Here is a 15,780-nt window from a genome sequence, read left to right as displayed (position 1 = left end):
TGTTTGAATAGCAAGCCGAGGGCAGATTTGTTACAGCATAAAGAGCAAAACATTCAATAGGGATAAACGAAAAGCAGCCTTCAGCATTAATCAGCCAGCCACATTCATCTGTACTTTTGGCATCAACCAAGTGAACCTAATTAAAAAGGAATGTTGTCTTTGGACATTATTATTTTGCTTCATTCACTTGCCAGCCGTCTCACTTAGCTGCCAAGTTCCCACTGATCTCCTTCCCAATCCACCTTTGACCATGCAGAAGCACAAAGTCTGCCGTCCTGCATCATCCCTTGCCCTGGCACGCTGCAAAGGCGACACTGCACAACAAACCACGGAAACATCTGTTTCCATAACTGCTTATGCATTAGCTCAGGTAAAAGATACACAGCAGAAGCATTTATGGTTGCTTCTGTGAGACTCTCCACAAAGCTTCCAAGCACAAATTTAACTTCTATAGGGTGAGAGGGGGAGCGCTACTGGGATCTTCTTGTTGTTCAGCCAGAGAGCGTGCACGAGCTGCAAATTTCACCAATGCCGACAGCCCCCTTTGCTACCGCAGGACAGAACAAGTTGATCTGCTGTGATATACTATGCAGCATCCACCCCAGCACTAAAAGTGTGCTGTGAAAGACAACGGGGAAGGACCACCCATTTTCTCTCTGCAGCCAAAAGCGCTACTTTCCAAAAGACATGCAGACACGCACTACGAAGAGTCTTCTCACCAAAGTTGTTTTTCGTCACCTCCCTGCACTTCCTTGTAACTTGGCATTCACTGACCATACGCAGACTCTATCAGAAACAGTTAAGTGCATAAGTATTCACCAGCTGTGAACAAGAGGCCATAAAGAAAGCATCTGACACCATACATACCACATGCCTGGCCTTTACAATTACCTCCCTGCAGGAGAAAGACCTGCAGAAGGAAAGGAAATGGGCTCGTTCCTCCTCAAGTCCCTGTCCTGGGTTTGTACTCAGCCCTAGAAGTTGGTAGACTTAGGAAAAACCACTTAGAAAACACTTTTATAAATGAAAATGAAAAAGTCAGGCTTCCTGCTCCAGCAGAGCAGCACTGACATGCTGCAGATATAGAAACATCATCTTGGAAAACCAGTACTTTATGGAACACGAAATAAGGGACTTCAACCTCTGGAACTTAGGGGGTTCTTCTCAGGGGATGAGTCTCCATCTTCACGTGACAGAGTGACAGTTCACTTTATTGAAATGTAAATTGAACTTGTTTATGCTCCAATGCATTACCAAGGACTTCACACAGACCTGCTGAAGGGTTGCCAATCCAACACCTTTCTTACAGCTACAAGTACAATACTTTATTTTTAATAAATAAAGTTTTACTTTTAATAAAGTTTAATTAATGATTTCCTTGTGCTTTTTATTAACTGTTGCAGTAACAAAGCTCAAATATCCTGCAAGAAGCTAGTTTCCAAGAGATCCGCATGGTATATTGCCTTGAACCAGAGGTTTGGGTAGGTCAGAAGACATCTAGAAGTACTGATTTCTAAACATGTTATGGCTCCACTCCTCCAAAACTCCTCTTAGAAATCCTTCTGAAGGCCTACATTTAGAACTGTTGAGAAAGCAGCAAGAATCATAGAATCACAGAATCATTTAGGTTGGAAAAGACCCTTAAGATCATCAGGTCCCACCATTAACCTAGCACTGCCAAGTCTACCACTAAACCATCTTTTAAATACCTCCAGGGATGGGGACTCAACCACTTCCCTGGGCAGCCTGTTCCAATGCCTGACTACCCTTTGGGTGAAGAAGTTTTTCCTAATATCCGACCTAAACCTCCCCTGGCGCAACTTGAGGCCATTTCCTCTCGTCCTGTTGCTTGCTACCTGGGAGAAGAGACCGACCCCCACCTCGCTACAACCTCCTTTCAGGTAGCTGTAGAGAGCAATAAGGTCTCCCCTCAGCCTCCTCTTCTCCAGGCTAAACAACCCCAGTTCCCTCAGCTGCTCCTCATCAGACTTGTGCTCTAGACCCTTTACCAGCTTTGTTGCTCTTCTCTGGACACCTCCATGTCCTTCTTGTAGTGAGGGGTCCAAAACTGAACACAGTACTCGAGGTGCAGCCTCACCAGTGCCAAGTACAAAGCAAAGATCACTTCCCCAATACTGCTGGCCACACTATTTCTGATGCAAGCCAGGATGCCATTGGCCCTCTTGGCCACCTGGGCACACTGCTGGCTCATGTTCAGGCGGCTGTCAACCAACACCCCCAGGTCCTTTGCCACCAGGCAGCTCTCCAGCCACATTTCCCCAAGCCTGTAGCATGCATGGGGTTGTTGTGCCCCAAGTGCAGGACCCGGCCCTTCGCCTTGTTGAATCTCATACAGCTGGCCTTGGCCCATCAATCCAGCCTGTCCAGATCCCTGTGTAAAGCCTTCCTACCCTCCAGCAGACCAACACTCCTGCCCAACTTGGTGTCATCTGCAAACTTACTAAGGGTGCACTTGATCCCCTCATCCAGAGTGTTGATAAAGATATTGAAAAGAACTGGCCCCAACACTCAGCCCTGGGGAACACCACTTGTGACTGGCTGCCAACTGGATTGGACTCCATTCACCACCACTCTTTGGGCCTGGCCATCCAGCCAGTTTTTTACCCAGCAAAGAGTATACTCATCCAAGCTATGAGCAGCCAGTTTCTCCAGGAGAATGCTGTGGGAAACCATGTCAAAGGCCTTACCAAAGTCCAGCTAGACAACATCCACAGCCTTTCCCTCATCCACTAAGCGGGTCACCTTGTCATAGAAGGAGATCAGGTTAGTCAAGCAGGACCTGCCTTTCATAAACCCATGCTGACTGGGCTTGATCCCCCAGGTGTCCCATACATGCTGCGTGATGGCACTCAGGATGATCTGCTCCATAACCTTCCCTGGCACCAAGGTCAGGCTGACAGGCCTGTAGTTGACTGGATCCTCCTTCTGGCCCTTCTAGTAGATGGGTGTCACATTTGCTAACTTCCAGTCCACTGGGACCTCCTCGGTTAGCCAGGACTGCTGATAGATGACTGAAAGTGGCTTGGTGAGCACCTCCGCACCCTTGGGTGGATCCCATCTGGCCCCATAGACTTGTGTGTGTCTAGGAAGACAATGTCTACGAGGAAAATAATGAGCAAGAGCAAGAAATCAAATGACAGAAATTAAGATACATGACACTAATTTTCTGTTTTATTTAATACCCTAATTTTTTATCTTTCATCAAGTTAGGACTTAAATTCTTTGGAGTAAGAACTCTTCCTACAATGCATAATCTGAATACTACAAAAAAAACCTACAAAACCTTAATCATCACTTATTTAATTGAATTTGTGACAAATTATCTAAAAGACACAGAAAATGTAAAGATATTCCTAGCTGGATGAGACAGCCTTGTTTGTCCTGCTTTTGCACTGATCTGCAGAGGATCTCACCCAGGGAATATTATCAAAAGAAGCCTCCCAAACAATAAATTCAGGCCAACTCATGGGATCAGGCTATAACAGTGTCTGATCTAATAATGCAAACAATTCTTTCCCCATCAGTTCCCTTTCACCAAAGGTAGAAAAGAACCTCTTGCGAACAGCAGCTACATGAAGACAAATGAACTTGGGGATACGCATTAATTTTCTTGAGTGACGGAGAACTCCAGAGAGGCTGCTCAGGCAATTCCTGACTCTTCTGCTAACCTGTGTTTCCTGTGCAAGAGGCTAGTTTCTGAAAAACAGCTTAATGACTATCATTGAGCCTGCTGTGAATGATTGGGCAACAAAGCTGGTGAAGGGTCTAGAGCACAAGTCTTATGAGGAGTGGCTGAGGGAACTGGGGTTGTTTAGCCTGGAGAAGAGGAGGCTGAGGGGAGACCTTATTGCTCTCTACAACTACCTGAAAGGAGGTTGTAGCGAGGTGGGGGTCGGTCTCTTCTCCCTAGTAATGAGTGATAGGATGAGAGGAAATGGCCTCAAGTTGCACCAGGGGAGGTTTAGGTCGGATATTAGGAAAAACTTCTTCACCCAAAGGGTAGTCAGGCATTGGAACAGGCTGCCCAGGGAAGTGGTTGAGTCTCCATCCCTGGAGGTATTTAAAAGACGGGTAGACGTGGTGCTCGAAGACATGGCTTAGTGGTGGACTTGGCAGTGCTAGGTTAACGGTTGGACTCGATGATCTTAAGGGTCTTTTCCAACCTTAATGATTCTATGATTCTATAATTAGCACCTAGCAGACCGATATGTACTGATTCAGCTCTCTTTCTTTCAAAGAATACTGACTTTTACATCAAAGAACATTGCTGACAGTTCAAATGTTTTACTTCCTGCTCTAACAGGGGTGGAAGTGCCACAGTGATAAGAGATTTGAAGTAGTAACTTTAAAATATGCATCCTAGAAAAAAAAATATCAACTCATCTTCTCAGACAGTTCCAAATAACAGCCTAGAGAGAAGCACAGAAGGCACTACACTGCTTTTCATTCCTTTGGACAGACACCTTGCATTTAATTAACTTTCTAAATTTGAAATAGCAAGTAAAGCAGTAATACTTCAATTTTATTCCCTTTCTTGTTTACTCCGTGTCTGAAGAACTCAGTACAGTATAACAAATTTCTCCTTGCCCATTATTACAGTGTGTATCCATTAATTCAATTCTGGTTTCCGCTCCTTGTCTGGAATGTACCCGAGTATTACCATTGCTTTGATTGAGCCAAGCCGCATACGTTGTCTCCTGGGCAATTTTTTTTTTCAGCCTGGATTTCAAGCTATTAGTTGGCTGGTAAGTGTCCACATCAGTTCCCTACAGTAGACAGCACACTTGCATCTTGTCAGGCTAATAGGTCCTGCTTTCCCCCGCTGTGCATCTAATGTAGTTGACTCCATTTAGACAGTAGGACAGTACTCTTGTCACGTGTTGGCTTGACAAAAGATTACTTAGCAGATCATTATTACAGCAATGACAATTCTTCATAGCCCGAAGTCAAACATACACTTTATTTCTTATGTGGGCAGGTGGAACACATAATATGTATGCTTATTTTTTGCAGGTGCAGCTTAGGTGCTTCTAGCACTTACCTGCTAGCACAGATCACTGAATTATGTAACAGTGCTACTTGTAAGCAGATGCTAAAAATGCCTTTCAGTTGTGATGGTGATACCAGACAGGCATTTAAACATTTTTAAATGTTCAGCAAATAAGCAGGTAAAGGAAACCCACCATGCTACGGGCAGAACAGTAGCTACAGCATATATGATTTTATTCTACCTGTACATTCAGATAAATAAATACATCAGAATAGTATGCTGACCTGCATGCTGTTCATCACTGAGCTCAATGCACAGCAGCTGGCACTTCATTACCTTAGATGACTCCCAATAAGACAAATATTCAGTGTTGCCTCACTTGTTGTTCATCTACTGCTGGAATTCATCATATGCGGAGATTACTAAACTCAAACATCTCTACTAATTGCCAACATAAACACAAGCAAAAGCTGTAAAAGTTTCTACATACTATATAGCTGTGTTGTAGAGGCAAAAGACAGTTGCAGTCATTAGAAGAAGTGCTTCATTGTCTGCTCTTATTTACTCACACCAGAAAACATGCAAAGCCAAGACTACCATAAAATCACATTTAGCATCACCCAAATTCAATCGTGTATTTGAAATTCTTGGAAGGGTAAGGAAACAAAAAACCACCATAAATCAATCTCTTCAGCATGCACGCTGTTGTTTCAGTTAAAAAAAAAAAAAATCCTAAATTCCTCAAAATCCTCCCCGCCCCCCCCAAATCAACATTACTTATGTGTATGAAAACATCAGGAACAAAACATCAAACTACCAAAATACTCCATATTAATTCAACCTGATAAATATGCATATAACAAACTCATATTTTGCCTACAAGACCTTAACAAACTGGAAGAAAAAGTTTATATGGTCATGGAATTTTCCTCATCAGTGAGAAATATATCACTGAAAAGTTTATAGGATCATCAATGTTTCACACTCCTGGCCAATCTTTAGCCTCATGTGGCTGCAATATGCTCCTTCAGGCTTCTGATATATTATATGAAGCATCTGAAAAAGTAGCAAATGCCCTTACAAATTAATTTATGTTTCCATATAACACCAATCTGTTGGGAGGACTTGAGCAATTCACACTATGCAGCCACCATTTAACAAGGTCCAAAGATGAGTGTGTACTTTAAAAGTTAGTCATAGCACTCAATAAACACCAATACAATCCCAGAAGGCTCAAGAGCTTATACTCCTTGAAATGTATAAAACTGCATTCAGTGACCTTTGAGACTACTCTGAGCAGTATACTGCCACTCCACAAATAGGCACAAGTTTTAAACAGGATCTTTATCTAGCTGTGCTCAGTACTAGTGTGCGACAATTAGTGACTTAGTATAGTATGTTGTTCTTAACACAGAACATGCAACTGGGGGGAAAAAAGTTAACTCTCATTCAAGATTTCAGTCTGTATTTGTACAGCTGCTGGCACAAAAATCAGATGAATGTTCTCTTTCAGAAACAGCAGCATCAAACTGAAAGCTTTCAAAACAAGGGTTTACTACAACCCACTTAAGCATGTAAAGCAGATGCTGGGTTATTTTTAGAGCTACCAACATTTGTTCTCTGCCTTAACTCCCACTCTAGAAAGAAAATGGGGATGAAAGCAGTGTTTATTCTCTTACGATCCAAAATTCAGAGATTTATATGGAACTGTCCCAACAATAATAAAGGACTATCAATATGAATTTAATTTGACATTCTGAATTGCTTGCAACTACACAAAGCATGAACCCATCTCAATCTATTAACAAGGCTTCAAATTTCCTTCTTCAGAATGTTAATAATGACAACACTATAAAGCTTTTGCTTCTTACATATAGTCAAATACTTTACTCTTTTGCTGCCAAATATAAACTGTTCTTTTGAATACTGTTCTGGACCCTAACAAGTACTACAGGTTGTACCTGACAATCACACACGAGAGTACCTCCAGAAATCTGACAGAAATAATTCTGTCCAAGCAAACTAAAATGATCACAAATAATAGTGCATACTACCATCCTGATACCATTCAGCTTCCGCATATAGCCATTTGAAATGTTGGCAGTAGATGACTTTTTCCAAAAAGAGGCAGACACTACTGAAGAAATCTGAATTCAGCTGCAGCTTAGCGTTTCCTACATATTTATTCTGTTCTAAGTATCTTTCATCAAAAATGAAAGAAAACACAACTCAAACTCTCAACTAGGCCTGTCTAAACTGTCCAAGAGGGTTATCTCAGACATGCTTTAAAGCTGTTAACGTACCAGCCAAAAATGTAATTCCCAACTATTTGATATAATCATTCTACATATATAAGTGATTTGAAACAATATTCTGCTGTGGCAGCAGTAAACTTTAGCTTTACTATAAAAAACTGACAGAAGTAATTTGGTCATTGTGTTAAAGCTCCCAGCTGGTCTACAGACTTTAGGGAGGAAAATCTAAATCCCAGAAGAGATCAACAAGGGAGGGGGGTGCTTCTCTTGCTGCCTTTGACACGCTTGAATGAGTGCCTTGATGGAAAAGTCCTGTAGAATTTAAAACTAAGTTTTCCAAACGTATAGGGGTTGATGCTTTTTCATGGCTTTTTTTCCTTTAGCCTTGCTAGAAATTTAAGTTATAACTCTGCTGTAGCCATCTAAGGGCAATTCAAACAGATCAATGAAGAAACACTTCATTCTGCTGTATTTTGTAATAGGTCCTACATAATTGATTGCACACCTACTTATTCCACCTTGGTAAACCAATATGCTCTTCCTGTAAGAAAAACTACATGCCATTAGTAAGTCTTACAACTGCATTTCTGACCTTTCTCTGTTTTGGAGCACCTTAAGCCAGGCAATTCCATTGAATTTTTCTTTTTTCCACAATTCTAAGTTTTCCATTAGTTAACAAAGTATTAGAATTACAGCAGCAAAGTTAATGAAGCTACCCACTCTGTACAGAACGTGACCCAGTATCATCAGCAAGCAGAAATCTTGTCCATCACCTAAAAGTAGAAAGAATAGTTTTCTTTCTAAAACATTGAGTTCTGTATCTCCTTACCCACAGAGGCGCAGCTAGGAACCAAAGCTTCAAACCTCCGCATGACAAAGGCAAACAGAGAAACTTGCAATACTTCCAAAGTTTAAAAGGATCCGCTCCAAGACAAATTACTGCATTTATACATATCTTTTTGAAATTTATTCCTGGTATAAAGGAACAGCACAGATCTAGACCTTGTTTGGTCTCACCCAAACTGTCTTCTTCAGTTCTGACATAGTTTTGAAGTCCTTGCCTTCATAAAATCTAGCCCTTCATAAAATGGTGATTAGTTCTTAGCTTGTATTGACTGCCATTATAAAACAGACACAATAACATAATACACAGAAAAACTTAGAAGTACTATTCTGTTACAAAGAGATATAAAATAATCCAGATGAACACAGAAACTTTTACCAACTTAGTTACACATATATAAATACAGTTATAGTTTCACTGAAAAAAAAAAAAAAATCCACAGAGACAGCCTGCAAGTTTTCCCAAAGTAGAGGTTGGCTACAAATACTTGGGAGTAATGTGTGTATGTGTGTGTGTAGCTATTTCTGTGCTCTATTCTTTAGCAGACACTAACAGCAAAACTACCACAGGCTCCATTCACTTGTAGAGCTGTTAAACTGGCAGTTATACAAGGAGGATCAAACCACGGCTCACAGAGACACACAGCACAAGGCAGTCTCACAAAATGAGCACTAGTGCTGTTTGGTGACTCCCATTGCCATTTTAAAACAGGGCAGAAGTATATAATGTTCTGTCAGTCTCCAAACAGTCTTATCAACAGGCATAAATAAAATACAAAAGTTAGTGAAAGAGACAGCTCACAAGATAAAGAAAATATAAACTTTGACAGAGTAAGTTTAACATGCAGTTTCCTTGTTACCTTGCACTGTAAGGAAGACTGATGCTGTGGTAGATCCACCCTCATTAGAAGCAATGCAGTTGTACTTGCCAGCATCTGAGAGCTTTACAGTCTTCACCTCTAAAGACAGGTTGCTCATCATCCTTATTCGCAGGGGCTCCTTAAGCCTCACATCTCTGCCATTTCTCTGCCAGGTGAGATTGTATCGCACTGTGCTTAAAGTTAGGCAGGTCAAGACGGCTCCTTCACCAGGGACAACTGTGACATTATTAGGAACCTGAATCATGGGTGGAGGCTCTGTGTAAAAAGAACAGAATAAAAAACAAAGAGAAAAAGATTTTGGAACCTTTGCTTCATTTGTGGATTCTTGATAAACAACTTCAAGTAAACTAATGTAAAAAAAAAAAGTAATATCGGCTTAACATTTAGTTTCATTTCACATTGTTGAAGCCACAAAACAGAACCCAGGGCAGCATCCTCATTCCCTGATGCTAAACTACCTGACAGGAGCTTACATCACAAGAACACACCTGATTTAGGTCAAAACTATTGTATCACATAGGATGAAAGATCACATCATGTATGACAGAGTATGTAAAGCACTGTGTTCTTTGAGCTTATCTTGGACTGGGGAAAGCCAACAAGAGGTCAGAGTGCCACAGCAACGGAAGGAATAGACAGGACCACCACCAGGTCTCAGAGTGTGATCTCTGGCTGAGGTGTGACCACACACGGAACCTGATTTTTACAGGCTGGTATATGAAAAAAACATGTTACTAGCAAGCTCTTCTAATAAACAATGAAACCAAGTCAACAGCTGCTCTACGCATCATTATTAAGTTCTTTCCATGATGGTTTCTATAGGGGAATGTGGAAGGAGAGAGCATCTGTTCCGTTAACTTTATCCGATCAAGGATCTGATCAAGGACCTTGTCAAATGGGATAAGGAAAAGGGGAGGTAATAAACACAGTATACAGAGACACAGACCTGACAGATGTACAATAGCAGAGACAATGACAAGAAAACAACTTCGTCATGTTAACTGATGGGCTATCAAGAAGCCAGGAGCATAATTTCAAAGAGGAGCCAACCTGGACTTCGCAACTGATAAGGACACAAACCTGGGGATCTCAGATATGGGGGGTAGGGGTGGAAGCTGTTGAACTGCGCAAACTGATAAAGGAATACACAGGGGAAGTGAACCAGGGAGGAGCAAACCGGGGAGTAGGCAGAAAGGGGCATAGAAGGGACCTGTTGCATGTAAAACATTGCCAGTCAGTACTCTTTTTTGACTGAGCCCTGCACCGGTCTGTCCTGTCTTCTTGTTAAATCTCTTTTTAACTCTCTTGCCATGTGATCTCATGCCCTATGCCTTCTGTGTGTGTCCTGCAAGGACTACGTGCCAGCTACTGGGGGGACCAGCATGAGTGGACTGGGTGCCAGCTACTGGAGTCAGACCAGGGGGTGTAGGCACCCCAGGCCTGTGGTGTCAGCTACTGGAGGGACTGCGGTCTGAGTACCAGCTACTGGAGCAGGCAAGGATCTCAGGCAATTCTGTACCTTTCCCAAACCAGGTGGGCGTAGGAGCGTGTGTGTGCAGTTTGTTAGCAAACTTTAAGCTGGAATAGCTAGCAAGAAGCAGGTAAGAGGGCCCAGAATCTGGGCAGGGGTAGCAGAGGGACAGAGGGGCCATGCCAACACTCAAGGGATCTGCAAATGTGCACGTGGCTCTAGAGAGCAGTGCGTATGTGCTCTCATTAGTTAGCTTCAACCCTTACCAGCCGGGGAGGAGGAGAGGAGTTGGCTGTCCCATGCTTTATGCAAGTCCTATATGTAGCTGCTGTTGAAGGCAGCACCTTGTCTGTGGTCTGTGGAGTCAGCTGTGCCAGTGTCCTCTGTGATAAATGCTCAGCTTCACTACTGACGAGTGTGCAAACAGGAAAGCAGCAGCAGTGTACATGGGTCTGGGACAGAGACCCTCAGGTCCCTGGGTGCACAGGGCTGAGCTCCAGCAGCCAGGCAGGAAGAATTCTTAGACTGGAGCTGCAGCCACTTACAACATACCTTAACAGTTTCCACTCAAATCTTAGGTAATTTCATTACGTTTTCCTTCCTATCTGTACATACTTTACATTGTAACTTCCACTGTTTGTTATTATTTGCTTTCCACTCTAATCATCTGTACACTTCTATCACACTCCTGGAAGAAAGCAGCTCCAATAATTTTGTACTGGAATTAAACTTTGAAACCACAGATGCTTAAAATAGGAACAGTCATCCTGGTCTTTCTTGAGATATCACTGTAAAGGAGGCAACATTTAAATGTTAGAGAAAGAAAATACACTATGTATCACTTTATGGAATTCCATTAAAAACATGTATATATATATATGTATGCCATTTGTTTTTCCCCAGACTGGCTCTTCAAAAAAGAAAAGATCTGCAATGAAGAACATTCTGAGTGAGATGCTTTAGCAGAAATAAGACAGCTCTAACAGCAAGACCAAATCTTTATCAGTACACACCAAAAAACCAATTATCCTAAGAAAAGGAAGGGTAACAGCGAATAAAAAGAAGTCTATATTTATTAAGGGTGAAAGTTACTCCTAAGCTCAGAGCCAGCCATAACTCCTCCTCACTTAAGTCTCAGATGAGGTTCATAAGCTTTATGCTAGACCTCTGCATAGCAGTGAATCACTCATACACTCTGCATGCTAGGTGTGCAGCCCTCTTTCCCTATAAACACTGTCCCTAACAGCAAGCATCCTTATTACCAAAACTGTGTATTTTAACACATGCAGAGGAGAGTCAAGAAAAGCTAGATTTGCTTACTGAAAATGGAGTTTCTCCTCTGCACTTTATGTTTTGAGTTGTTTGGGAGAAACTACAAGTCTTCTAATGCTTTCCATGGGCATATCACCATGTATGTTACTTAAAGAAACTTAGAAAAGAGAGAGATGAAGGCCAGTACAGAACTAAAATCCCCATCTTTTGAATATCAGTCTGGTGGGGCATGACATCTTTTGGACTACACTAGCCTCTTACCACAATAGTGCACACACATAGCAATCCCCCAGCCAAACTCTAAGCTGAATCCCCTGTATTCAGAGCACTTCAGTTAAAGCGCCTGCACAAGCTAACAAGCCATTTGACATTTTAAAGATTTAATACTAGTAAGACAAAGTCAAACTCAAGTGTTTGCTTTTTCTGAAACGAGAAAATGTTGACACAGTTCCAATACCTTTCACCCAGCAGTTGACAAAATGGATTATCTGTGATATACTGTCTGTCAGCTGGGCAAACTAAAAATACTTGAAAAGATTGTTTACTTTGCTTAAAGAAGAAAATTCAAGTAAATTTTCTTTCAAATATTTGTACACAAGGATTTCAAAGCATCTCCCTCAGATTAATCCCCTGCATGGCTCAAAACAGACCTAATTGCTCATGTTTACATAGTGAGTCAGTCTCAGTCAATCTCTGAGTGCTCTGTTAATGAGAGGATATGGGAATTTTTCCCCTCATCACTCTTGACTTTCAAGTGCTACCAATATCACAAGAAAAAAGTTAGGATTCTTTTTCAGTTTTCTCTCTGAGGAAGAGGATGGTTGCAACTTCCAGGCCAAGAATCTTTATGCCCACAATTTCTGGGGCAGAATATAACAGCTTCTTGTCCTCCAAAACATGGTTTGAAACAAGCGTATGGGAATACCCTATCTGCCTGAAGGATTTTCAAAGCCAAAATATAAAATAGTGCTCTAGAGCTAGGACTTGGGTAAGTATTGATGGTACCATTCTACTCTACTCGAGTACTTTGTGAGACCTAAAGGATGTTCCTCTCCTCAAATTTACTGCTTATTGGAAGAGGACTGTTTCTCTACAAACTTTGCCTTGCATGGAATCAATGATATCACACCAGTTTCTTTGGATTTGCTCATACTGCAGTGAGAGAAACATCTTTGCCTGGAAAAGAGAAGGTGAAGGGATATATAGTCACCCTCTTCAACTACTGAGCAGGTTGTTTTAGAGAATACACAGTTAGAGTCTTCTCAGGGCACACACACACGCACAAAAAAAACAAAAAAGGATGAGAGTCTGTGGCCATAATATGCAGCAGGGGAAATTCTGACTAGACATGTAAAGTATTTTCCTAGTGGGGGTAGTTAAGCACTGAAGGCTGCCTGTGAAACTTGTGAAATCTCTATCCTTGGGGATATTCAAAGTTTGATTGGACAAGTTCCTGAGAAACACAATCAAGCTCGGAAGTTAATTCTGCTTGGAGCTGTGAGTTGGACTAGGTAACTTCCAAAGGTTCCTCCAGCCTAAATTGTTCTGTCATTCTATGATTCATAATCCAGGTTAACTAACCTGAATTAGCTACTACAGGAGATAAAAGACAAGACAACTTCAATTTCAAGCAGTTATATGAAACACTGAGGCTGAATTCAAACTGCTGTTCTGGGCTCTACTATCCTCACTGCCAGCAAATTAACTGGCTCAGCTCCAGTGTTCTCCCTAATCAAGAGCAATAGCTTACACTTCTGCATGACAGATCTCTGATCAACACAAACAGGTGGCTATATAGAATGGATTTTTGTTTCAAAATAGAAATTATTTTTCCCTTTCCCTCAGACTGCATTGCAACGGTGAAAAATGAAGTGACAAAATTTGCTATAGTATGGACAGGTCATCTTCCTGCAGAAGGCCTCTACTGTCTGCTGAAGCAGTTCAAGACCATGCCTGGTTTTATGTTTTCTCCATCTGTGTTTGGGGCTCATCTTAGTTTACAGTTACTTTAAACTAAATTCCTCCAATAGAGTAAAAGGATTAACTTTGTGAAGTAAAGCCTGTTGCTTTACTTTGGGAAACATTTCTAGCTGATCTGCAATTGAAACTCTCAAGATCATAATCTGCAGGCAATAACCAACATCCACGTGTCCCAGCGGTCAGACTGACAGATACACAAGCAGCGTAGCTTTACATTTGCCTTCATAGAAGACCAACTATACACTCTCCCTTTCTCCTACTCCAGATTTTTATGTCCAGGTTGACACTATTTGCTTTTCAGGAAAGATTCTCCCTTACCACAACTAACTTTTAGTAATAATTAATGGGTCAATCATTAGCACCCCAAGTCTGAACAGGTCATTAACTTACATCGGAAAATTCCCTCTCCCTCAGCAAATGGAATATCAGTGCTTTATACTTTGAAACTGCTTTAACACATAAGGCACACCAACTCATGCTAAATAGATGACCAGATTCATAACTAGTTGTCCTTAAAATTGAGATTTTTATGAAGTTAGGAACATTTTAAATTAAATAAAACAAAAAACAGTGATTAAAATTATCTATTGGACAGATAATGCTATCCCCAAAATGGCTAGCAACCAAATACTGCTGTTTATTCAAAATTACCTTTGTGATTAGCCTGATTTATTCCTCATTTAATTTTACTTCCTTCATCCTAGTTATTCACTTTTTAAAAATTCAAGGTAATAGATAAGAACAGATTTCCAACAATTTACTGAATCTTGTTTAAAAAAAATGCAGAACATTTTTGAATGCAACTTTTAGTAATTCCTTGTCTATAAGATAACACATGCATATAATCAAATAAACATATAATTGCTACAGCTTGAAATAAAAATTAGAACAATTGAAATCTGAGATTTCAATTTTTGCTTCTACAGGCCATATCTATTCTGCAAGTCCAACTGGGAACTAATTAAAACAAATCAAATGTTAATATTTAAAACAAGTGTGCTGAATAAACATCAGTACACTTGTGTACATGGGTAAGAAAAAAAAAAAAACACACATTAATTAAAAACATACTTAGGACTGGAAACGTATTTTATTGGCCCCAAGTGCCATTGTTCTCTGTTAAATGTTCCAGCACAATGTATTACCGTGTTTCAGCATCGAAGGATGGACTACTACCCACCTGATACATCCAGAAACGTCTGCGCACGTCCAGTTCCTGCACTGCTAGTTGCCATACATTCGTAAAAGCCTTCATCAGACAAGGAGACCGTGGCAATTTCCCAACTCATACTAGATGATTCTCTGGAGGAAGAAAAGGGCATACTCACTAAGGTACAAGAACTTGGTTTCCTGACTGCAGACATAGGAGATTGTCACAATAATAACGAGGAAAAATAGACTCTCTGATGAATCAAACTGGATCAAGCTTTATCGATTTTATTTAAAGAAATGATATATCCATTACCAGGCTTTTCGTAAGTATTAAGAAATGTAAGTTTTTGCAGAATGTCTCACTTGTACATCTACAAATATGCCTTTAACATATGTCAACAGTTGTCACGCAATAACTAAAACCACTGTATTTTCAGTCATTCACTCAGCTGCTTGTACTCTACTGTTATATTTACTACTTGAGAAGATACCTTTCCTGAATACCGACAAGTTTCAATGTAGAGCCAGTATGTGGTACCAAACCTGTGGCTCTTACTAGCAAGGGTAACAAGGGTTCATCCTCCCAGCACGAGTTTCTCAAATTCCCAGGTACAGATAGGGGCTCCACAAAGGAGATCCCATCCTTTACCAGATACAATCTACTTTCCTCCTCTCTCTATGTAAATCCGCTATTAGATTCATACAGTAGAGAGGGCAGCATCTACCCTACTACAAGATGACTACATCCAGGCAGCTCTCTTTGTACTTTTTAAACTGCAGGGACTACCGCCATTCCAAACATTTACAATCCAGCAAAAAGTGAAGTATCGGTATGAAGATGACTCCAACTTTTGCTCTGCCGGCTGCACCCCTGAACTTATGACCAGCAATGACTATAAAAATCCAATATCCCAC

General features: G+C 41.0%; 1 protein-coding gene across 1 annotated transcript in view; it reads right to left on the bottom strand.

The window, feature by feature from the left end:
* Positions 1-15,780, bottom strand: part of HMCN1 (hemicentin 1) — a gene marked incomplete at its 5' end in the record, with an annotated part of 207,571 nt that overhangs the window by 124,737 nt on the left and 67,054 nt on the right. Inside the window, 2 exons of the mRNA XM_082311735.1 lie at positions 8,970-9,245; positions 14,894-15,015. Of these exons, the coding sequence (XP_082167861.1) occupies positions 8,970-9,245; positions 14,894-15,015 (398 nt within the window). The remainder of the gene's footprint in view (positions 1-8,969; positions 9,246-14,893; positions 15,016-15,780) is intronic.

Source organism: Platalea leucorodia (assembly GCF_965183815.1).
Source record: "Platalea leucorodia genome assembly, chromosome: 5".
In the NCBI taxonomy this organism is placed as follows: domain Eukaryota; kingdom Metazoa; phylum Chordata; class Aves; order Pelecaniformes; family Threskiornithidae; genus Platalea; species Platalea leucorodia.
This window is presented reverse-complemented; position numbering and strand designations above follow the sequence as displayed.